General features: G+C 38.8%; 1 protein-coding gene across 1 annotated transcript in view; it reads left to right on the forward strand.

The window, feature by feature from the left end:
* The window catches only part of LOC122126784 (LRP2 binding protein), an 18,206-nt gene extending 1,786 nt beyond the window's left edge, over positions 1 to 16,420 (forward strand). The window contains exons 2-10 of the mRNA XM_042701290.1: positions 5,384 to 5,454; positions 7,423 to 7,549; positions 8,302 to 8,414; positions 9,593 to 9,706; positions 11,855 to 11,997; positions 12,075 to 12,180; positions 12,704 to 12,927; positions 13,652 to 13,826; positions 15,928 to 16,420. Of these exons, the coding sequence (XP_042557224.1) occupies positions 5,425 to 5,454; positions 7,423 to 7,549; positions 8,302 to 8,414; positions 9,593 to 9,706; positions 11,855 to 11,997; positions 12,075 to 12,180; positions 12,704 to 12,927; positions 13,652 to 13,826; positions 15,928 to 15,993 (1,098 nt within the window). The 5' untranslated portion in view covers positions 5,384 to 5,424 and the 3' untranslated portion in view covers positions 15,994 to 16,420. The remainder of the gene's footprint in view (positions 1 to 5,383; positions 5,455 to 7,422; positions 7,550 to 8,301; positions 8,415 to 9,592; positions 9,707 to 11,854; positions 11,998 to 12,074; positions 12,181 to 12,703; positions 12,928 to 13,651; positions 13,827 to 15,927) is intronic.
* Positions 16,421 to 24,856: the final 8,436 nt, after the last annotated feature.

Genomic DNA, 24,856 nt, shown 5'->3' on the forward strand with positions numbered 1-24,856 from the left:
TCAATAACTTTCCATTGCTCACTTTGATTCAGAAAAAAAAAATGTTTTCTATCTCAACTGGATATGCTCTAAATGCTTAGGAATGCTCTAAATAAACCTTTAGCTTATTTAGAACTGTATGAAGCAATCTGGCACAGAAACACAGAGAGCAAGTGCATTATGAGACATTGAACACTAGAATTTTTACTGAATATGTAGCAGGTAGGGTGGATTTTCAATGAGGAAGGTGGTCTAAGACACATAATTCAATAGACACTCTCCTGAGCATTGCTAACTCTTACATATTTTATTTGCTAGTAGAGGTGTTTAGAAGAATGCCATTTAGAATGAGTGGTTTCTTTTGTTTTTATTTTTGTTTTTTTGCTATTAACATGTATTAAATTTCCCAATTACAGTTACTTTACACATTTATATGGGAATAATCCTTAACACACACACAAAAACAAGCATATTACCACAGGTATATAAAAAAGTATGATGAACTACCTAATTCAAACCCATAATCTCCACAATTTTGTAATGAGGCTAAATTCTGAACACAGAAAAGGTTATGTGTCATAAAACAAAGAAATCCAGGGCTGGGAAGGTGGCTCAGTGGTAGAGTCCTTGCCTCGCATGCATGAGGCCCTGGGTTCAATTCTTCAGCACCACATAATCAGAAAAAGCCAGAAGTGGCACTATGGCTCAAGTGGTAGAGCGCTAGCCGTGAACTGGAGGGACAGCATCCAGGCCCAGAGTTCAGGCCCTATCACCGACCAAAAAACAAAAATGAAAAAATCCATAGGATATGGAAACAAACGAAAGAGACAAGTGAGAAAGTTCTACCAATCACAGGGAGAGAGGCAGCTAGCTTCCTTCTGAAACCAGCTGACCAAGAACCTGAGCTCCAAAGGAAACAATACTAAAGCAAGAAAATGCCTCCATCTGGGACAAAATAGAATTAGTATTAAAAAAAAAAAAATGAGATGACCATCGAAGGAGAGATGTGTGGGGTGAGTTGGCTAATTGATTCAAAGAGGGCAGGGTATTTCTAAGAAGTGTAAAGTATCTTCTGCTGTAGGGAGAAGTATGTGCAGCTCAGTCTGGTGACAGTACATGAGACATACACCATGAAATAAAGCGAAAAGCTTCCAAGTGACGAATTCTTCAATGCCACTAATGTATATTCCAGGTTATTATATGGAGATTAAATCAGTATTGCTATGTAGTAAAATTAACACTAGTGATTATAATTATCTTGTCTATTTTACAGAAAAAAATAACTCAGAGAGGATCTCTAAAACTTGTCTAGTGTCATGTAATTACTGAGAAGTAACACTGATATTTTAGCTCAAGCTGTTTGACCTTTGAGCCCACATTCTTTTTGTTCCTAAGCATTTAAAAAATATTTTGGTCCTCTCTTATGAATATAAAATGAGGACTTGTCCAGGAAAAGATTGGTGGGAGAAAGGAATGGATACTAAAGAGTAAACAGAATTGAATACACACACACACACACACACACACACACACACACACACACACACAGGATTGCAGTATAATGAAGCCCACTAAATACTGTTTGAAAAAATGGGGAGGAGGGATTGGAGGTATAAGAATATAGTAAATTTGTTCAAAAGTACACTGCGTCAGTGCATGAAAATATCACAATGAAACCCCCTCATATTACAAATGTATGCTGACTCAAAAAATAACGACAAAGAATTTTGGTAAGTTCAAATTACTAAGGTTATTTTCATGAAAGCAGCAGTCTTTAATAAATTAGTATAATCTGCAGAAAAATAATTTTTGCATTCAATAAAATAGTGATTAATATTACTTTGTTCCTAGAATTGAATCTTCCACAGTGCTTAGCCTACTGCCTGTATTGAAAGAATGCCTTTGAATATATGAATATGTAATAGAAACTAAAAAATATGAAAGTGGAATCAATAGGCTAATTTTTTTTGTACAGTAAGAAAGCCACATTAATTCAGCATCCCTACTTCAATTCCATTTCTTTCCAGAATGTTTCTTTTTTGCCAAAAAGATACTGAAACATGTTTCTTAAATGCACAATACTGAAAAGAGGAGAAATTGGATATCTACTAATAATCCCCTTTTCACTACCATATAGCATCTAATTAAGTTGTATACATAAAGTCCTTAAAAATTAGCTCTAAATTAAGGGAAAGAACATAAAGTAATCCTAAAAATCTTAATAGTTGGCTTAATTTCAATATGTGAAACAATCTCAGCTCTTCTAAGAAAAATGAATAAGAGCAAAATACATTCAAGTAATATTCATCAAATATTTCTAAATGTGATAATTGTATTACTACCCAGGTGCCCAAGATAGGTCAAGACTGACCAGAGTTCTACTGTGAAAACTAGTTTTTTATTTATTTTTAATTTTTTAAGTTTAATTAATTTTGTTGGTCATAGGGCCTGAACTTGGCTTGGGTACTGTCCCTAGTTTTTTTTTTTTTATTAACAATATTGTGATGATAATTCTATAGCTAAAGATGATCTATCCCTAAAGAAAACTTTACAAAGATAGAATAGATGATTATAGACAAATCTGGAATTTCAACAAATAGCCTTTGGTTTTAACCATTCACAAATTTAAACTTTCACAAATTCAAATAACTTGAACTAATTGATTCAGTTATGACCATCATTAGAAAAATCATACTCTAATATTGATTATACATAGGAATTTTCCACCAAAAAATTCTTCATTCCTGATAAATAAATTCTTCCAGCATTGGTTACTCAGACTTCTTGAGAAAGTTGACAAGCTACATAGTTCTACCCAATTGCATCAGGGTATTGTGAGGAAGGTATGTACATTCATCCTCACTTGATGGTGATTAATGTCTTGCAAATGTGTTCATGAAGGCTCTAGTATCTTCACTGGTGACATGTATTCAGATGTTCACTTCGGGGCAGGAAGAGTAGCTCAAGTGATATAGCACTTGTAAGCTTGAGTTCAACTCAGGTACTCAATTTAACCTACAGTATTGCTGAATAAAATGAAATATAAAATAATAAGAAATGGAAAGCACCTTGAAGAGTGTTTTATTGTTTCATTATTTCTCCAGGCCATATTGTTCTTTCAGTGAAGTGTAGAAATTACAGGAGATATATAAAAAATATTGAGTGAAATGGAAAAAAATTGGAAAGTTGGCCCTTAAGATTAAACTTTATGGAAGTGGTGCTGTGGCTCAAGTGGTAGGACTCTCGCCTTGAACTGAAGAGCTGAAGGACAGCGCCCAGGCCCAGAGTTCAAGCCCCATGACTGACCAAAAAAGATTAAACTTTATAGATAAGAGGTTTCATATCATTGGGAAGTTTTAGTGAAGTGTGGAGAGAGCTAAAATGAGCCATATGATACTGGTTTGTCAAAGACATCATAACTCATAGTTGCATTAATGTAGATTCAGAAGGATGGATGTAGAAATAAGTATAGGTATGTATGTCTATATGAATTAGGATGTATACATTTCCTAGCTTCCTACCCTGAGAAGCCCTATAAGCAATAAACATTAAATACCCTTTGGGTTCTTTTGTGGTGTGCGTGAATACTAGAGTTTGAACTCAGGACTTCACACTTGCTCACCTTTCTTGCTCATGGTGTTCTACCACTTGAGTCACATCTCCAGTCTGGCCTGTTGGCTGGTTAACTGAATATGAAATCATACAGACATTCCTGCCCAAGCTGAGTACCAACATCTATACTCCAAGTCAAAGCCTCCTGAGTAGTTAGCATTACAGACATGAGCCAAAGTCACCCAGCTTTACCATTTGATTTCTAATACCATCCTTTAATAAAAGAAACAGAGACTCCTTCTTAATTCTAGAGCTAGAGCAGGGAAAATAGAATTTGTGTCTGGTGCCTTCTGTATTTCCAGAAACTAAGGAAATATTTGAAAAACAATAGGATAGGGACATGGCAGAGAGACACAGATCAGCTGGACAAGAGTCCCCAATGGCCAAAACTGGAAGAATTTAAACACCATGCTACTGTTGGATTAAAATTCTGTAACCGAAATCTCCATGAATCCTTAGTGATATAAATAAATAAGTTTATTTTGGTAGGAGATGAAGGATAATGCTTCTTTAGGAAATTCCACATAATTTATATACATATTGTCTAGAGTTGAGACTAATCCACCATCACAACCTCCTTGCTTCCAGAGTGTACACTATGGAGAAACGTGTCCAAAATAACTTTGGCTAAGTAATTGTTAACATCATCAATGATAAATTATGTGGGCAGCATAAACTCTTGATATAATGATGAGAAGACCAGTTCCTCTCTATGCTAGTCATTCCCAAACCTATATGTAACCCAAGTCCAGCTAGTCGTAAGACATCATATAAACCCAGATTGGAGCACACTTTGTAAGTTACCTGACACTCTTCAAACAAATGTTTGAGAAACTACGGGCAAACCAGAGGAAACCAAAATACATGATGATGAATTGCAGTGTGGTCATTTGGATAGCATCAATGGAAAACTTGGTGAAATTCTAATGACAGTGTACCAATGTTGATGTCTTACTTGTGAGAAACACCATAGTAATGTTAACCATGGTGAAAACTGGGTGAAGGAAAAGATGATTAGAAGCAACTTAAATCATTATGTTTCCCTCATTATGGTTTTCTGCCAGGCACTGGTAACTCATATCTGTAATCCTAGCTACTCGGGAGGTTAAGATCTGAGAATTTTGATTCAGAGCCAGCTCAACCAGAAAAAGTCCTTGAGATTCTTATCTCCAACTAAGCAGCAAAAAGCCAGAGTGGAGGGGCATCTCAAATGGTAGGGTACCAGCCTTGAGAAGAAAAAAAACAAGCAACAGTGGGAGACAGTTATTATTAGATTGTTAAATATTACAAGTTAAAAATGGCAATAGTAGGAGCTGGAAATGTGACTTAGTGGTAGAGTGCTTGCCTAGCATGCATGAAGCCCTGAGTTCAATTCCTCAGTACCACACAAACAGAAAAAAACTGGAAGTGACACTGTGTATCAAGTGGTAGATTGCTCAGCAACAGTGCAGGCCCTGAGTTCAAGCCACCCAGGCCTGGAAAATAATAATAATGGTAATAGTAGGAATCTTGGTGTCTTTTTTTAATTCAGGGAGAGTACCATTTTTCCTTCTCTGAATGTACCTTTTTCTGTTCTTAATTGAATCAATCTCTTTAAGAAAGGCACAATGCCCCTGATATCAGGTAAGGTATTGCAACTTCCTCACGGTGGATGCCTCGGCTTCCTCCTATGTTAAATGGGCCTCATTAGAACAGTCCCAATTTCATGAGGTTTTGAAGGAGTGCTTGTAAAGTGGAACAGAGAGCAGTACCTGACATGTCATAGGAGTTAAATAAATCTTTTCTTTTCCAGACTCTCGTCAACATTTCTTTTAAGCTGCAGCAGCAAACACGATGGACAGTCTTACCATAACAGAAGACAATGTGAGCTCAACACATTATTGCTTATGATTCATTTCATTGTTGAGTCCCTTCCTGCATATGTCAAGCTTCTTTCTTCAGCCTTTTGGATACAGCTTAATAAAGGGGGTTGTTTGAAGTGAAAATAAACACTTCTGCACCCAGTTTCTGAGTAATATCTGATACTGCAGGATCTGCACCATCCCACTTGAAATGTTTTTCTCCTAAATACCTTCTCTAGATTGCTTCATTCTAAAGCTCCTTGGGATTTCGTATTTATTAATGCAACAATAGATTTGGGAGATCATATAATCAAATAATTTTATATATCTAGGAAGGGGATATATAGTTTTCAATCTTTTAGTTCAAACTACCTATAAAAGTCCAAACTATAGGCAAAAAAAAAAAAGACATTATGTTTTGGCAGTACCAGGGTTTGAATTCAGGGCCACACATTTGCTAGGCAGGTACCCTATTGTTGAGCCGTACCTCCAGCCCTCTTTTGCACTGGTTATGTTTTAGATAGGGTCTTCCTTCCTGGCCAGGTACACACATGAATCACAATCTGCCCAGCATTCTTTCTGACTTTCCTGCTCAAGCAGACCTTGAAGTGTAATCCTCAGACTCTCAGCTAGGATTACAGGCATGAGTCACTTAATGGTGCCTGGCTAAGAAACCTGTGTGTGGAGGGGGGGGGGGGGGGGGGGGGAGTGTGTATGCACATGCACCTGTGAGCCAATCCTCAGACTCAGAGTCTGAGTGCTGTCCCTGAGCTTTTCTGCTCAAAGCTAATGCTCTGCCAATTGAGCCACAGCTCAATTTCTGGCCTTTTGGTGGTATATTGGAGCTAAGAGTCTCATGGACTTTCCTGCCCAGCTGGCTTCAGTCTAGTTCCTTAGATCTCAGCCTCCTGAGTAGCTAAGATTACCAGTAGGAGCCACTGGCATCCCACTGGAAACTGCTAAATAAACTTCTAAATAAAACAACTCTTCCAGATTCATGAAGATAGTTCAGGAAATTTTCTTTTTGCTAATGTATCGAATGCTCTCCCCTTTCTACATTTCATCTCATTTAATACAGCAATTAAAATAGTACCCTCTAGTTCTGTAAATGCATCTTTCCAATCACACGAAGAGTCTCTTGAGCTCTTCCCTTGACCACCAATCAGGAACCTTGACTGGAATGTGGCCCCTTATTGGTGAAAATAGATTGTAACAATAGAATGTCAAGAAATAAACAAAAACAAAAAAGCATAGCAACACAGAGTGACAGAGTTTGCTGTCTCAACTACTCTCAGCCCAGGCCCACCTGGACTCCTTCATTCCAAATGAGGTGGCCTCTACATTGTTATTAAGGCTCTGATTTACCATTCAGCTGTGACCTGTCTCATCACATGGGAATCCATTGCAGAAGGAAGGCTAAAACTGAGCAACACAGCTAAAACATTTCCCCAGGTAAAATAGACATATGCTTTAAGTTGAAATGGATTCCTTGATGTGCTTCAGTTATAAAGCAATAGGAAGACACCAGTGCACAAGAAATATATATATGTATATATAGATAGATAGATAGATAGATAGATAGATAGATATTTCTTAATATAAGAAGTATATACAAGAAATATGTATATGTACATATATATTAAGAAATATATATGTACATATATATATTTCATATATAAGAACAGCATCACCAGTTCTCACCAAGAGGCAGCAGTTATAAAAAGTAACATGACTCTCCAGTGTGTGAACTTAAAGCCAGACAGGACTTGCTAACATGGTTCCTCATTATCCCCTGTGCAAAAAAAGGCAGAAGGATGGCTATGAGAGATATAGCCTATGTAGGAATGTTCACAACCCTGGTACTTTGGTGTCTACTGATAGGTGAATAGGTGAAGATGCTTTTTACAATGGGTACCAACTATAGGAATGGAATCTCGCTGTGATTTTTCAGGAGAAACAAATGTCTCCCATTTTTGTTTCTTGTTTACAGAATACACATTGTGAAAACAAGATGGACTTGACCAGTGAAAAGTTGCCCAAGAATCCTTTTTATGCCTCTATAGCTCAGTATGCTGCTAAGCACCAAAAATTCTTCCAGTGGAAAAATGATAAACCTGGTATTTAATCTTCCTTTGGACAATATTTTTAATCTTCTCTTGGACATTTAATCTTCCCTTAGAAAATGTTTATACTGAAATTTCATTGTTTATGCTAGAAAAAAAGCCAGGAAATGCATCTTATTGATTTTAAGGAGATGGTTGATTTTCTAGTTCTAGCTTTCCTGCAAGAATCTGTGAAATTGCTTCTTATTCTGGGAACAAATTATCAGTGGAGAAGTCTCCCAATTTGGTCTAGGTTCTAATATTACTTTCAGGATGTGACAAACATGCTCCTAGAAAAAGAGGTCATATGTCATTTTTGTTCAAGATAGAATATCCTGTTTTATTTGCCTTACTTGAAATGAAGGTATTTGAAGGTATTGTTAAATAGACTCAAAGAAATTAAACCAGAATGATCAGCTTATTTGGTTAAAGTTCTAATTAAGCTATAGGTTAAGAATTTAACTCACCTACAGATCAGCTCTACCAAAAGAAAAACCAATCCCTGCACCTTGTTAGAAGTCCTATCTGGCAATGAAAAGAGGTTTGAAAAAATCAATCAATGAATATTTCTTGATTGTAAGTTTAGGTTTAGGTCCTGTGATAATGCTTTTATTTAGGTCATCCTTTTCCCTTGAGCCAAAGAGGCCAGTTTTAGGAATAAAAATTAGGGAATAAACTAATATTAGCAATGTGAGATGAGTTCTAATTATTTCAAGAGAGAATAGTCACATGAAATGGTTAATGGAATTTTTACCTTTTAAAATCAGATCATTATACCCATGCTATTTTGGTGGATAAAGCATTGCAGCTCTTGAAAGAAAGAATAAGAAGAGGGGATAGTCTGGCATATTTTCTAAGAGGTCAACTATATTTTGAAGAGGTATCTATTTTTTATTTCCATTCTTATTAATCTTATTGTTAGTGACTCACTATTGGGGCATTACTCAATGATATTACTTGGCTAGTATGGCAACATCCTGGGTTCAAAATCCAAAAACATCTATCTGTTATCAGATGTTCATATCAAAATTTCAAGAAGACTTCTTTTCATTATTACACCAAGGAAATTCTGTGAAATCAATTACATTATGGCTGTAGCTTTAAGAATGATATAGTGTTAACCATCTAAAGGAGATACCTGAATTTTCTTCATTAAGAACATTATCATTTAAGGGAGTCATTTTGGTATCAAAATCAGTTTCTCAGAACAAATTTAAAGCATAGTGTTTATAATTTCTCGATATTATCTATAAAATATCTTCATATAATAACAATTCAAGGCCTACCTTTTATCTAGTGCTAAAAGTAGCTTTATGTGTTCCTACAGAATGTGAAGAGGCAATCCCCGCCATCCCCCCCCCACTTTCCACCCCCCTCCCGCCACACACAATATTAGGGCTTGAATACAGGGTTTAGGCACTGTGCCTTACGTTTCTTTGTTCAAGGTTACCACTCTGTCACTTGAACCACAGATCCCCTTCTGACATTTTGCTGCTTAATTAGAAGAGTCTCACAGATTTTCCTGCCTGAGCTGGCTTTAAACCATTATCTTCAGATCTCAGCCTCCTGAGTAGCTAGGATTCTAGGTGTGAGCCCCCTGCACCTGGCTAAGGTTATTTCCCTTTTTAATGACTTTCTATTGAGATGGCCTGGGAAGTAGACCTCAGAAAAGCTATGCAAGATATCAACTGGAGTTGAGTAAGATAGCTCTGATTCTCCACTGAACTTGAGAGAAAATCCGAGAGGAGACTGTCACAAACCCTCATGATTTCAAATTTAATATTTGGGCAGTTGTTCACCCATATCCCATTTTCCTGCTAATATTTTGATGATGGCACCTTCACTTATCCTGGAGACAAGTTTTTGTTCATGAGTTAGTATGAACTTATCCCTCCTAGATGGCTAAGAGCATGACTTCCCACCTTTGGCCATTGGGTCCAGTATGATTGTGTTATTAACTTGTTAACTGTTCTTGGGCACAAATAACCTCTTGGTGCCTCAGTTTGGGATAACTTTTGGGCCATTATAAAACAATGAACTGTTTCTTGGGGCTTGCAGGGATGGTATCAAGAAGCATTAGAACAGTTTGAAGAAATTGCGGAGAATGATCATCAAGCAACATACCAGCTAGGAGTAATGCATTATGATGGACTGGGGACTGCTCCTAATGCTGTAAGTTACTATCTGATTCACAGTGCCTAAGATTTCATTGCCAGTGGATTATTTGATACAATAAAATTATGTTTTAAACCAGATGCTGACGGCTCACTCCTATAAGCCTAGCTACTCAGAAGGCTGAGATCTGAGGATTGTGATTTGAAGCCAGCTCTGGCAGCAAAGTGCATGATATGGTCATCACAATTTAACCACCAAAAAAGAAAAAAAAAGCCAGAAGTGGAGCTGTGGCTCAAGTGGTGGAGGACTAACCTTGAGCACAATTATTCAGTGATAGCACCTCGGTTCTGAGTTTAAGCCCCTGGATTGGCACCATACACAACAAAATTATGCTTTAGTAATATATCTAATTTTGTATTTTTGTACTTAAGGTTATAGCATAAAGTATATTAATATCCATTTACACCTGAAACAAAATTGATTCCTTCTGGCCCGTCTTTTTTTTTCTTTTCCTTCACCAACTCTATCCCTAGCCTTGTAGCTTATCTCCAAAATCCTTCCAGATGCTTTTTGAAACTATCAAAAAGTAATGAGCCTGTCTCTATTGAATTTTTGTGCTTACTTTGAATGACTCACCTCCAATGCTAGAAAAGTGCTTAATTTTTTCCATCAATTCTTTTACACTTAATAAAGTTGGGTTATTGTAAGTTGGGTTATTGTAAGGAATTGCCTCAATGTTGAATTGGCAATTATATTTTTGCTCACATGTTGAAAAAAAATCTGTTAGAGTTTCTTGTTAATTGGCTATCATTTGGGTCAGTTTGTCTGTTCTGGAAAATATTAACTCTACCACTGAGAGGTTCACTTTATTAAGGGACAGGGAAGGAAAGAGGCAATCCTTTTCTGAACATAGTTCTCATAAATAACAACAGAATCTTTGAAACTATTTTATTTCTTCTAAGCTTAATGATCTTAGAAGTTGAATTTGTATACACTGTGTAAGTATAACGATATCTGTAGATTTTTATTTTCTTGAGATACTAGGTTAGAAACAAATAGTGAGAAAATCAGATAAACTTGGATGACAAATTATATTGTCAATTTTCCATGAACTTTTTTTGAGTCTGAGTCTGGTACATCTCTAATGTACCATGGAAATTATTTCCTTCTTTCAGTAGTTATAAAAGTGTTTTAGAAACGGGCACTGGTGGCTCACACCTGTAATCCTAGCTACCGAGGAGGCTGAGATCTGAGGATCACGGTTCAAAGCAAGTCCAGGCAGAAAAATCTGTGAGACTCTTATCTCCAGTTAACCACTAGAAAACCGGAAGTGGTGCTGTGGCTCAAGCAGTAGAGTGCTCCCCTTGAGCTGAAGAGTGCAGGGTTAGTGCCCAAGCCCAGAGTTCAAACCCCATTGCTCCAAATTCTACCACCATATACAAATATTCATTATAAATACATAACTGATTGAGTCAGGTATTAAAGTCAGAAAGAACATTCAAAATCATTAGGCTGCCAGGTGCTGGTGGCTCTTGCCTGTAATCCTACTCAGGAGGCTGAGATCTGAGGATCATGGTTCAAAGCCAGCCCTGACTGGAAAGTCTGTGAGACTCTGAGCTCCAATAAGCCACTAGAAAGCCAGAAGTGGAGCTGTGGCTCAACTAGTAGAACTCTCACCTTGAGCTGAAGAGCTCAGGGACAGTGCCCAGGCCCAGAGTCCAAGCTCCACAATTGACAAAAATAAATAAAGTCATTAGGCTAAAAGTTTGCTTATCAATCATTTCTGCCTGATAAGAGGCTTGCCCTTCATGGAGAATTGTCTCTGGCTTTACAATCTCCTATGACTAGTTCTACCCCAATCTGGAAGTTAATATACCCACACTATGCTTCTCATATAGCTGCAAGGATAGGCATTCACCACCAAACCGAGATTTGTTGGTTGAGATGGGTTCTCAATCAACTTTTCCTGGGCTAGCCTAGAACCACAGTCTTCCTAATCTCTACCTACCTTTCAAGTAGCTGGGACATAAGCATATGCCACCAAGATGCACTTTCATTATTTCTATCTTTCTTTAACTCCAGCCCTGAAAATATAGAACAATTATCCCTTCGGCATAGATTTATTTTACACGTCGTGTCAAAATACAGTTGAAGTAAAACTAAAAATCAGGGGATTTTTTTGTTTGTTCTTTTACTTTGTGGAAGGATAAAGGAGTGGAATGTATGAAGAAAATTCTTGATTCCCCATGTCCCAAAACAGGACACTTAAAATTTGCTGCTGCTTACAACCTTGGAAGAGCTTACTTTGAAGGAAGAGGTGTTAAACGATCAGAAGAAGAAGCTGAAAGGTGAGTCTACCTGAAAACAAAATTTTGTTTTCACAAAATGCTAAAGCAAAGAATAACTTGCCTTGTTTCTCTTTTAGACTGTGGCTTTTTGCTGCAGACAATGGAAATCCAAAAGCTAGTGTGAAAGCTCAAAGTACCCTAGGACTGTATTATTCAACAAAAGAACCAAAAGATTTACAGAAGGTATTATTTCCCTTTCTTCTTATTGACTGATTTGATCCCTACCTATACTGAAGAAAACTATGATGTGAGAATATTGTGAGTGCTATAAAAAGTTATACAATGTATTATAAAAGCTGGAAAAAAAAAGAGGGACAGTCCTGACACTAAGGCTCAGATCCTCCTAAAGTATGAATAAAATAATACTGCCTTAGACTTGAGGAATGATCCTATAAGTTAAACATACAAAGAATTAAAATTAAAGGGGGTTTGATGTGGAGAGGAAACACACGGGCACTTTTGTGGGGGGATGGATATTAGAGGGAACAGTCTAATGAGAGTAGAAGAGGATGAGTATGGTTGAAATAGATTGATATAGTCTGTTGGCATATATGAAAATAGAACGATGAAACTAGTTCAAATTTTATTGGGAGTGGAATAAAAGAACATGGAGGGGATTAGTTGAAATACATTGTGTGTGTGTATGTGTGTAGAAACTTACAGTGACCTTCCCCCTTGTTAATGACAACATTGTGCTCTTTCTTAGGCATTTTACTGGCATTCAGAAGCATGCGGCAATGGAAATCTGGAATCCCAGGGTGCACTTGGTCTCATGTACTTTTATGGACAAGGCATCCCCCAGAACACTGAAGTTGCCCTGAACTGCTTACGAGAAGCAGCAGAGCGTGGGAATGTCTATGCCCAAGGGATTTTGGTGGAGTATTACTACAAGATGAAATTTTTTACAAAGTGTGTTACGTTTTCCAAAAGGTGATTGTCTTAGTCCATTTTATGTTGTTTAAGTAGCAATACACGGCTCTCAGCTGCCATACTCGATAACACAGTTCTATGCCATTAATGCAGGATTTCAGTACTGTAGCTGAAACAAATTTCTTAACTTTTTAAAACATCAACTGCTTAATTTGTAAGAAAATACCTTTACAGCAGGAATATAACAAAACGTATATAAAGTACTTACAGAGAAAATTTTTGTGTGTATGTGTGTGGTGGTACTGAGGCTTGACTCAGGGCTTAGCAGGTGCTCTGCTGTTTTAGCCATACATACAACCATTTTGGCTCTGATTACTCTCATTTTTGCCAGGGCCAGCTTGAATTCTTCCTAGTTGTGATTTCCATTGTAGTTGGAATGACAGATGCACACCACCATGCCCAGCTTTCTCTGTTGAGATGGGGGCTTGAAAAAATTTTGCCAGCTTACTAGAACCATAATCCCTCCTGCGGCCTCCTGAAATGTCAGGGTAGTTACTGAGAGTTAAATCATTTTTGGATTTGTCTGTCTGGGTTGGCTTCAAAGAAAGAGCCTCACATATCAGCCTCTTGAGTTGCTAGGATTTAAGCACTTGCACCCAGCTTTCATTGCTCATTTCTAAAGCATTTTTGTGCTAGTTTCTTAAGTGTTTTCTGGTCCATGTGGCCATCATCCAGATTTAAGTTTCCATGGGTTTCTTAATTTTGAATTTTAATGTCCTGTCAGGATTGCCGACTACGACGAAGTTCACGAGATCCCCATGATAGCTCAGGTCACCGACTGTCTCCCCGAGTTCATCAAGAGAGGCATGGCCCTGGCGTCTTTCTATTATGCTCGGTGTCTTCAGCTTGGCTTAGGCATCACAAAAGATGAAGTGACAGCTAAACTCTATTTCTCCAAAGTAAGCTCTAGAACCAACTACAAATTACTCAATAGAAAGGCTGGGTTTTTCATTAAGACTTAATTTCATGGATTATTGTTTTTGTCTATGGGAATCATTATGCAGATAGCCTGTCTAGTAAAAGATGTTCTAAGACTTACAGATGACTTTCACACAACCCTGATAGGTTATTAGCATTCTTTAAAAAGGACAAAAATAAAAACAAAATCCTCAAACCTATGCCAAACCAAAAATCCTGTGCTGATTTAGATCCATGACATTCTGGAGTGCAAATTGACATTATGCCATTAGTTTTTGTAAGGCAACTTGTATACAGCACCAATTGTTGAGCTTGAGCAGAGGAAGAATTTTCTTAGTCTGAGGTCTGACATGATCGTAGTGATTCCAAAACTTGTCTGTGCTGAAGGCTTCATTCCAAAGCTGTGAAGAACTGGGGACCAGCAGAAAGTGAGGACCACGCTCTCTTAATAGATTTTAATGTACAGGCAAGTTTGGGAACACTGATTGTGCTTGGAATTAAAACTTTCAGGGCTGGGAAGGTGGCTCAGTGGTAGAGCGCATGCCTTGCATGCCAGAGGCCCTGGGTTCGATTCCTCAACACCACATAAGCAAAAAGAAAAAAGCCAGAAGTGGCGCTGTGGCTCAAGTGGTAGAGCCTTGAGCTGAAGAGCTGAGGGACAGCGCCCAGGCCCAGAGTTCAGGCCCCATGACCGGACCCAAAAAAAAATAAAAATAAAAATAAAATAAATAAAACTTTCAAAGTATCAACACATCTGGTAACCACAGAAATATAGAAACAGTACACAAAACTGTGGGATACTTATCACTACCCTATTCTTCTGAGAAGTATATATGTTTAAAAAGTCATCTTTGTTAATGTTTAGAAAGTCTAAATGGTAATATGGTAACAGTTTCAAACCAAGTCGAGTTCAGGTTCAACCTATCCTATGATCCCCACTTTCTAAATAAACAAAGGCAAAGAAAAATCTGGGTAAGACATAGCTTGAAATTTGTTATATATAGCCTGAAAAGCAGTACAACAGACTACAATGACAGCAATATTTCCCATATAATAATCCTCTATAACTCATAGATGATGACAAGTCATTACTCAGCTCTAGTAAGACATCTAGAATACAGTATTCACTAGGGGATGCTGCTAAAATGGGGAACATTCCCCAGCATTCAGAGTCCGGAATAAGCATATAGGAAGCATGAGAAGAGAAACGGAGAATGTTTCAGAGTGAAACGTGACAAGGTTCTGAGAGCAAGCTTCACCATATGGATTAGCATGTATAGAAAAGTAAATGTGGGGTCAGGAGCAGCACCAGAGCCAATGAAGGTGTTACAATAAGGTACTGCCACTGTCAGGCTGGGTGACTCTGCCAACTGCTTTGCTTCTTAGGGTTTTGAAGGATTTTGTAATTCCCAGGACCTTTCAATGGTTCTAAAGTACAGGAAATTTCAGCTGAATGTAAGGAGGACTCTAATTCAGCAGTTTAGAAAACAAAAACAAAAGCTTTCTCCTTAATGACTTTCTACCAGGAGGCAACAACCAAGCAAATATCTGGTGACTGTTTTGAGCACTGAACAATTTCTGCAAAGAATAGGGTTTGTGCCAGATAATCTCTGACATCTGTGAAATGCTTGATATTTGAGAAATCGCATCACTATTTAAAGTAAAACTGCATTTGAAAATAAGACCTTAGATTTTGCCATTCAATGAACTATAACACCCTTGAGGCAAAAGTAAACACTATTTTACTTATTCTTGCCCTTGATCAAGTTTCATCTCTTTCAAAATATCAATGATATTTTGACTATAACCTGCTTCACATAGGTAATTTGAAAGCTCATATATTAAGTAGGAAATCAAAATAGAAAAAAAGCAATTCCTTGCAGGAGGGAACATAGCTCAGAGATAGAGTACTTGCCTAGCAAGAAGGTACTTGCCTAGCAGGAAGGTACTAGGTTCAATCCTTAGCATTGCAACACCCTCCACTATATTACTGTACTATTCTTGAAACAACATAAAAAAAAAGCAAAATTAAAAAGAAATAAAAAAGACACAAGTAACTCTCTTCTCTCTTTGCTTTTAAAGGCTTGTCGTCTGAATCCTACATTGGCAGATAAACTTCATGCATTACTTATTTGTCAAAGAATTTAGACTACAACGAATTTCAATCCAGATCAGCATTCAAACATCATATATTGTGTGCACTTTTATAGCAGCTATGTTTGTTATTTTCTGCATCCCAAGTTACACTGTTTGGGGTATTTGATAGATGATATGTTACCTTCATTCTCGAATTTGTATGCTATAATTCTTGCAACCTGAAACTTAGCCACAGAATCATATTTCTGGAAGAGTCCTGAGTGGCCTAGATAATAGTAAATTTGAAACCGTTCCATAAAGTATCTTTTTGCTTTCCTAAATACAGTGTCTTGAATGACTCAGTGCGGTTTCAGTTTAATAAGTTCTGAAACAAACACTGAAAACTTATTTAAAAGTTATCATTTAAAAGTTGAATTCTTCACATTTTCTCTGGCACTTATATGAATGTCCATTGTTTTTTGTTCCAGTCACTTAATTTTTTCACAAAAATAAGGACCAAAGAAATGTACAGAATTAGGCTTTCAAACAATATTTATGATAATCATCTCTGTAAGCAGTTCTTGTTAAAAGTTAATTGATTATTAACATGAAAAGTGGTTTAAAACCCACGTGCCAGTGGTTCATGCCTGTTATCCTAGCTACTCAAGAGGCTAAGATCTGAGGTTTGCTGTTCAAAGCCAGTCTGGGCAGAAAAGTCCATGAGACTCTATGTTCAATAAACTACTCAGAAAAAATCAGAAGTGGCACTGTGGCTCAAGTGGTAGAGTGCTAGCCTTGAGTACAAAGAAGCTCATAGACAGTGTCCAGGCTCAGAGTTCAAGCTCCAGGACCGGCAAAAAAAAAAAAAGGAAGGGGGAAGGGGATTAAGAAATTGCTTAGAGGGGGGGACCAAGATGGCGACGGGGCAGTAGGGAAACGCCACAGCTCTCTCCAACCAAAAAGAGAGTTCGAGTTCCAATGCTTAATCTCCCCAAGAGACCGACAACAACAAAAAGATGAACACTCAGAGAAAAACCAGAGGTGGAAAATAACAAAAAAAGAAAGAGAGGAAAAGAAGAAATTCAGAACAGAGAAGAGCGAAGACCCCTCCCCCAACCTTTACTGGCCGCGCGGCAGTGCGCCAAGCCGCCGGCCAGCCGGCCCGGCGGGGGCTGCCAGAGCCACAGAGACACAGGGGGCTGCTTGCAGATCACCAGGTACTGGATTGCAGAACAGCGGATCGCCAGGAACAGAGAAACCTACCAGCCGGGAGTCTCCATGAGGATCCCACCCCCACCCCTCACTCTCCACTGGAGCGGAGAGGCTCCATCCCACCAAAGCCGCCCGGCACCAGCAGCGCGACAAAGAGACCTGTCCGCAGACCACCCGCCCAATCGCGATCGCAACGACCCGGCGGGGGGCCGCCCAACCCAGCCCGCAACCACCCCAACTGAACTCGGATTGCAACAACAACTGACAACCTACAGGGTGAGTACCCCACAGGGGACAGTGAATCCCTCAAGGGAGACCAGAGCTGGAGGGAATCCCCAGACCCTGACCTAGACTCCCTACCCCAACACCTGGACCACAGGACCCACTAAAACTGGGAACTGTTTGAGAGCTCCACCAGCCGGTGGAGCACACTCTGCTGGCCAGGCCAGAGCAAGAGCGCCCCTGGAAGGGAGCTTAAATGCCCAAGCCAGGAACAGCGCCCCTGGGTCAAGACTACCAACAGTAGAAGAAATTTGAACTGTGTCCTCCAGGCTGCATAACCTAGGTGGTATACACATTAGCACAGGCCTAATGAGCGCGCTCCAGGCTGGGGCCGGAACCAGGCCCGGGGACAAACAAAGCAAAAAGGGTCAGAAGTGGGGCTGTGGCTCAAATGGTAGGGTGCCAGCCTTGAGCTGAAGAGCTGAGGGACAGCACCCAAACCTAGAGTTCAAACCCACAACCAGCCCAAAACAAACAAAAACACATCAGGAGCCCATAGCAGACTCCAGTATTTGGGAGAGTGCATCCAGAGCATCTGATCTTCCCAAGAGCACCCGTAGGAGCAAACACAAGCAGTCTAGGCTGCTCAACCCTTCCAAAGGCGGGAATTGCCAGCAATCTACAGCAGAGAGCTGAGAATCCTAAGTAAGTCAGAACAGCAGCTGGAAATAGGCTCCCAACAAAATCCAGATCAGGCACAGACTCTCTCTACCAATACAGAATCAGCAACCAAGCAAAGACAGACACACCAAAACAAGATTGAAGAGCAGTCTCCTGAACCCCCATGTGAAAATCACAGAGAAAAATCACAAGGTTTACCACTACCCAGGACAGCAAGCTCACCTCAAAAGCCAGCAGCCACGCAGGGGAGAGCCCCAGTGGGAGCAAAGCAGGAATGGAAGACAAAAGCTACATCCAAGGGTTGCTGGAGGCAATGACTCAAGAAATAAAGTGAGAAATGGATCAGAAATTGAAAGAGCACAAGGATGAACTATCAAAAGATATACAGGATATCAAACAAAAGTTGGATGCAAAAATAGAAGCTGCACAAACCTCAGTAAGAAGTGAGATAAACGCCAAATTAGAGGTAATGCATACTGATCTCACCTCATAGGGAGGTGAGATCAGTACTCTGAGAACCAACATTGAATCCATAAAAGGATCCATTTCCTCCATGCAAACCACAATAGAAGCCACGGTCAACAGAGTGAATGAAATGGAAGGTAGAGTGTCAGATACAGAAGACAGAATACACCAACTGGACCAAAAAGTGACAGATATGGAAAAATCACTCAAATTAAACCAAAGGGAAATTCAAGAGCAAGATAATCAGAGTGGACGAAGGTGAGGAATTCCAGAGCAAGGGAATGCAACACCTATTTAACAAGATAGTCAATGAAAATTTTCCCCACCTCAAAAACGACCATTTTAACTACATCACAAAAGCTTATCGAACACCCAACAAGCAAGATCCCAGGAGAAACACTTCTAGACACATTATAGTAAAAATGATGGATCTGAATAATAAGGAAACAATCCTGCATGCAGCAAAAATGAAGAAGGAGCTATACTACAACGGGAAAAAAATTAGAATCACTGCAGATCTCTCCACACAAACAATGAATGCAAGAAAAGCCTGGGAAAGCACCATACGAGCCCTGAGAGCCAATAACTGCCAACCCAGACTGATATACCCGGCAAAGCTAGCATTCACATTCGATGGAGAACTGAAAACTTTTAATAGCAAAGAAAAACAATGAATACATAAACATTAAGCCAGCATTACAAAGAATTCTAAGAGGGGGGACACAACCTGAAGAAAGCAACCAGGAACTGGGACCTGCCCCAAACAGGCATTACTCAAAGTCTAACTGAGCAAGCACAGGAGGAAAGGAAAGAAGAAAAACTTAGGAAAACGGAATGGCAGGGACAACAATGCATCTCTCTATACTTTCTCTTAATATAAATGGGCTGAATTCGCCAATTAAAAGAAAACGAACTGAGGACTGGATCAGAAAACAAGACCCATCCATCTGTTGCCTTCAGGAGACCCACCTCTCAGCCAAACATACAAACAAACTCAGAGTGAAGGGGTGGAAAAGGATCTACCAATCAAATGCCCCCAGTAAGAAAGCAGGTGTAGCTATCCTGATATCTGACAAAATAAACTTTTAATTAAAATCAGTACAGAAAGACAAGGATGGACACTACATATTAATAAAGGGAACAATCCAAGAGGAGGATATAACCATCATCAACTTATATGCCCCAAATATCGGTGCACCCAGATATGACAAACAAATGCTCTCAAACTTACAGAATAAAATAGATCCCAATACGATAATACTAGGAGACTTTTAACACGCCACTCTCACCAAAGGACAGGTCTACCAACCAGAGGATTGGCAAAGAAGCTACCGAACTAAGTAAGGCCATACTTCAAGCGGAATTAACTGACATCTACTGAGTATTTCACCCTAAAACAACACAGTACACATTCTTCTCAGCAGCTCATGGAACTTTCTCCAAAATAGACCATATCATAGTTCATGCAAGGAACTTAAGCAAATACAAAGGGATCGACATAATCCCCTGTATCCTATCTGACCACAGTGGAATCAAGCTAGCTCTCAATAACAAAGCATACCGCAGAAATTTCTCTAATACATGGAAATTGAACAGCACACTCCTTAACAATACCTGGGTAACAGAAGAGATCAGAGAAGAAATAAAGCATTTCCTACAACTCAATGAAAATGAAAACACCTCACAAAGAAACTTGTGGGACACAGCAAAAGCAGTCCTGAGGGGCAAATTTATTGCCCTCAGTGCCCACATCAAGAGAATGGAGACAGACCAAGTAAATAATCTCATGTTGCAACTAAAACAGCTAGAAAAACAAGAAAAAATGGGATCTAAAGCTACTAGACAAAGCCAGCTAACCAAATTGAGAGCAGAGATTAACCAATTAGAAAATCAGAAAACCATAACCAAAATAAACCAAACAAAAAGCTGGTTCTTTGAAAAACTAAACAAAATTGATGGCCCGTTGGCAAGATTAATTAAAAGAAGAGAGGAAACCCATATTAATAGGATTAGGGATGCCACGGGAAACATCACAACACGTACCCAAGATATCCAAACAATTCTAACAGACTACTTTCAAAAGCTATACTCTCTAAAGGAAGAAAATCTGGCAGAAATGGATGCATTTTTAGAGAAATACAAGTTACCCAAACTGAGCAAAGAAGAAGTTAACCAATTAAATAAGCCAATATCCTATAATGAGATACAGGAAGCTATCAAAAGTCTTCCAACAAAAAAAAGCCCAGGACCAGATGGATTCACAGCAGAATTCTATAAGACCTTTAAAGAAGAACTAATACCCATACTCCTCAAGCTCTTCAGAGAAACAGAGAAGGAGGGAGCTATCCCAAACTCATTCTACGAAGCCAATATCACACTCATCCCCAAACCAGGCAAAGACCCAACCAAAAAGGAGAATTACAGGCCAATCTCCTGGCACACAGATGCAAAGATCCTTAACAAGATTCTAGCTAACAGAATCCAGAAACACATAAAAAAAATAATACACTATGATCAGGTAGGCTTCATCCCAGAGACACAGGGATGGTTTAACATACGTAAGTCAATAAATGTAATCCAGCATATCAACAGAGCCAAGGTCAAGAATCACATGATTATCGCCACAGATGCAGAAAAGGCCTTTGATAAAATTCAACATTCATTCATGCTAAAAGCTCTGGAGAAAATAGGAATAGAAGGAACATTTCTAAAAACAATAAAAGCCATTTATGACAGACCAATAGCCAATATTATACTTAATGGGGAAAGGCTACAACCAATCCTCCTAAAAACAGGAACAAGGCAAGGATGCCCACTGTCTCCACTCCTCTTCAACATAGTCCTAGAACCCTTAGCCAGGGCAATAAGGCAAGAAAAAGACATTAAAGGGATCCGCATAGGGAAAGAAGAAGTTAAACTATCCCTTTTTGCAGACGACATGATACTATACCTCCACGATCCCAAAAGCTCCATCCCCAAACTTTTAGAAATCATAAGTCACTTCGGCAAAATAGCAGGATACAAAATAAACCCACAAAAATCAGTTGCCTTCCTATACACTGATAACGTACAGGAAGAGAGGGAAATAAAGGGAGCAACCCCATTCACAATAACCTCCCAAAAAATAAAATATTTAGGAATTAACCTAACCAAAGATGTAAAAGAACTATTTAATGAGAACTATAAAAAGTTAAAGAAAGAAATTGCAGAAGACACTAGGAAATGGAAAGACCTCCCATGCTCCTGGATAGGCCGACTTAATATAGTAAAGATAGTAATACTTCCAAAACTAATATACAAATTCAATGCAATTCCTATTAAAATCCCAATGACGTACATCACTGAAATACAGAAAACAGTCCAAAAATTTATATGGAACAACAAAAGACCTAGAATAGCCAAAACAATTCTAGGGGATAAAGACAATATGGGAGGGCTATCCATGCCGAACTTCAAACTCTACTACAGAGCTATAATAACAAAGACAGCATGGTACTGGCACAAAAACAGACCCGAAGACCCATGGAACAGAATAGAAGATCCAGAAATAAATCCACAGGCCTACAGCCAGCTGATATTCGACAAAGGAGCCAAAGACATACAATGGAAGAAACACAGCCTCTTCAACCGTTGGTGCTGGGAAAACTGGGCAGCCACATGCAGAAAACTAAAAGTGGACCCCAGCCTATCACCATGCACTAACATCAACTCAAAATGGATTAAAGACCTTAACATTAAACCTGAATCTCTGAAACTACTGCAGGACAGAGTAGGAGAGACACTTAAACTAATAGGCACAGGAAGGAACTTCCTGAACAGAGTCCCAGGGTCACAACAAGTTGGAGAGAGACTCGACAAATGGGACTACCTTAAAATAAAAAGCTTCTGCACAGCTAAATCTATCGCAACTAAGCTAGAAAGACAACCAACTAATTGAGAAAAAATATTTACCAGCAATATATCAGACAAGGGGTTAACATCCTGTATATACAGGGAACTCAAGAAACTAATCCCTCCCAAACCTAACAAACCAATTACTAAATGGGCAAGGGAACTAAAGAGGGACTTCTCAAATGAAGAAATAAAAATGGCAAAGAAACACATGAGGAAATGTTCATCATCCCTGGTGGTGAAGGAAATGCAAATAAAGACAACCCTGAGATACCACCTCACCCCAGTCAGAATGTCCCACATCCACAAATCAGCCAACGACAAATGCTGGAGGGGATGTGGAGAAAGAGGAACCCTATTACACTGCTGGTGGGAATGTACACTTATACAACCACTTTGGAAAACAGTCTGGAGGGTCCTTAGAAAGCTAAAGATTGACCTCCCTTACGACCCAGTCATACCACTTCTAGGCATCTACCCTGAACAACAGGAACCAATATACAAGGACACGTGCACCTCCATGTTTATTGCAGCACTGTTCGCAATAGCTAGGATATGGAAACAACCTAGATGCCCCACCACAGATGAATGGATCCAAGAATTGTGGTATCTATACACAATGGAATATTATGCAGCCTTTAGAAATGACAAAATAATGGCATTTGCAGGGAAATGGATGGAGCTAGAAGGAATCATGTTGAGCGAGGTAAGCCAAGAACGAAGAGACAAACGGTACATGGTCTCCCTGATAAGTGGATGCTAAATCCAAAATGTTAGGTGATACGACAAAACTAACAGGACTTAAGAAACAAAGAACTCCTGCTCATCTGGTTGAACCACTACTAAATATCCCCATGCTGCTGATCACAAATATGGTATATAACATGTGAACACTGTTATATATTACAGACTGTGGTAGACAATTTGCTCCAGGGAAGTTAGAATGAACTTGTGACTTTGAAATTATGTAATCACTTAATCACAATCAAAAAAAAAAAAAAAAAAAAAGAACCTCGGGGAAGGGAGGGAGGGAGGGGATGGTAGGGGGAAAACAATGGAGGGGGTAACAATGTTCAAGAGGAAGTGTACTCATTACCTCACTCATGTAACTGTAACCCTCTGTATAGTATCTTTACAATTAAAAAAATAAAAAAAAATAAAAATTAAAAAAAAAAAGAAATTGCTTAGAATTATATCTCTCCAATCTTTCCAAGTCTTCCACAGAAAAACCATTTACTATGAATTAACACAAAATGTTTTTCCTTATTTTCCTTTGCTTTACTTCATTTTCTACATTTTAGGATAAAGAAAAAAATTCAGATTTAAACCATCTCATATGAAAAGTCTATCTTGACAGAAATAGAAAGAACACTATCACTCAAATGCATAAAATTGTAAAGCAATCATGTATCTGTGAGTTACATATATAAACATATTAAAGATAATGTAACATCTTCTTGTCAATACATTTTCTCTATTAAACTGAAACAGGTTTTATACATCAAAATACTCTTTCCAATAGATTTTATAAACAGGACCTCTTTTAGAGTTGGGGGAAAAATCAGTTAATATATGTGATGTCACTGCAACTGGTGCATAGCAGAAAACTACCTGATCTTGTTTTAATTTCATGGACTGTTTTGGCTTAATTTGTCTTTTATAAAAAGGGAAGAAGTTTCAATACAGGGATGTGAGATAGCCTCAAGTATATACTTCTGACACCTAAAAAATATTAGCCTGAACAAGTCCCTTGCTTCTAAAATTGTAGTTGGACACTACATTATTCTCTATTACTATTGTGTCCCCAAACCATACAATGTTGTATAATACGAATCTAATTTCTGTCCATAAACTTGCTTTGCTCTAGTCTGAATACCATTGTTGTAATATTCTTCAGGTATTTGAAATCCAGATTTTGCAGTTCCAAAAGCTTTCCTTTTAGAATGCAAACAAAGGAACACACGGGGCTGGGAAGGTGGCTCAGTGGTAGAGCGCTTGCCTTGCATGCATGAGGCCCTGTGTTTGATTCCTCAGCATCACATAAGCAAAAAGAAAAAAGCTGGAAGTAGCGCTGTGGCTTAAGTGGTAGAGCACTAGCCTTGAGCTGAAGAGCCGAGGGACAGCACTCAGGCCCAGAGTTCAGGCCCCACAACCAGACCCCCCCTTCAAAAAAAAGAACACAGTATTTTCATTGTTGTTTTAGATAAGGTTTCTTGCTGTGTTGCCCAAGCTGGTCTCAAGCTCCTTAGTCTCCTGAGTAGCTAGGGCAGGAATGAACCAATGCTCCCAGATACAAGAAAACATAGTAACAGAGTAATGATGACATTAGTGACACATTTAATGGATCTGCTATCTTCATCCCAAAGTAAAGACCACTTTTTAAACTGCCATAAAAATACATGTTTCAGGGTTGGGAATGTAGACCAATGGTAAAATGGCTTGCTTAGCATGAGTGAGGCCCAGA

Source organism: Dipodomys spectabilis, unplaced genomic scaffold (assembly GCF_019054845.1).
Source record: "Dipodomys spectabilis isolate Male_0828 unplaced genomic scaffold, ASM1905484v1 ptg000009l, whole genome shotgun sequence".
In the NCBI taxonomy this organism is placed as follows: domain Eukaryota; kingdom Metazoa; phylum Chordata; class Mammalia; order Rodentia; family Heteromyidae; genus Dipodomys; species Dipodomys spectabilis.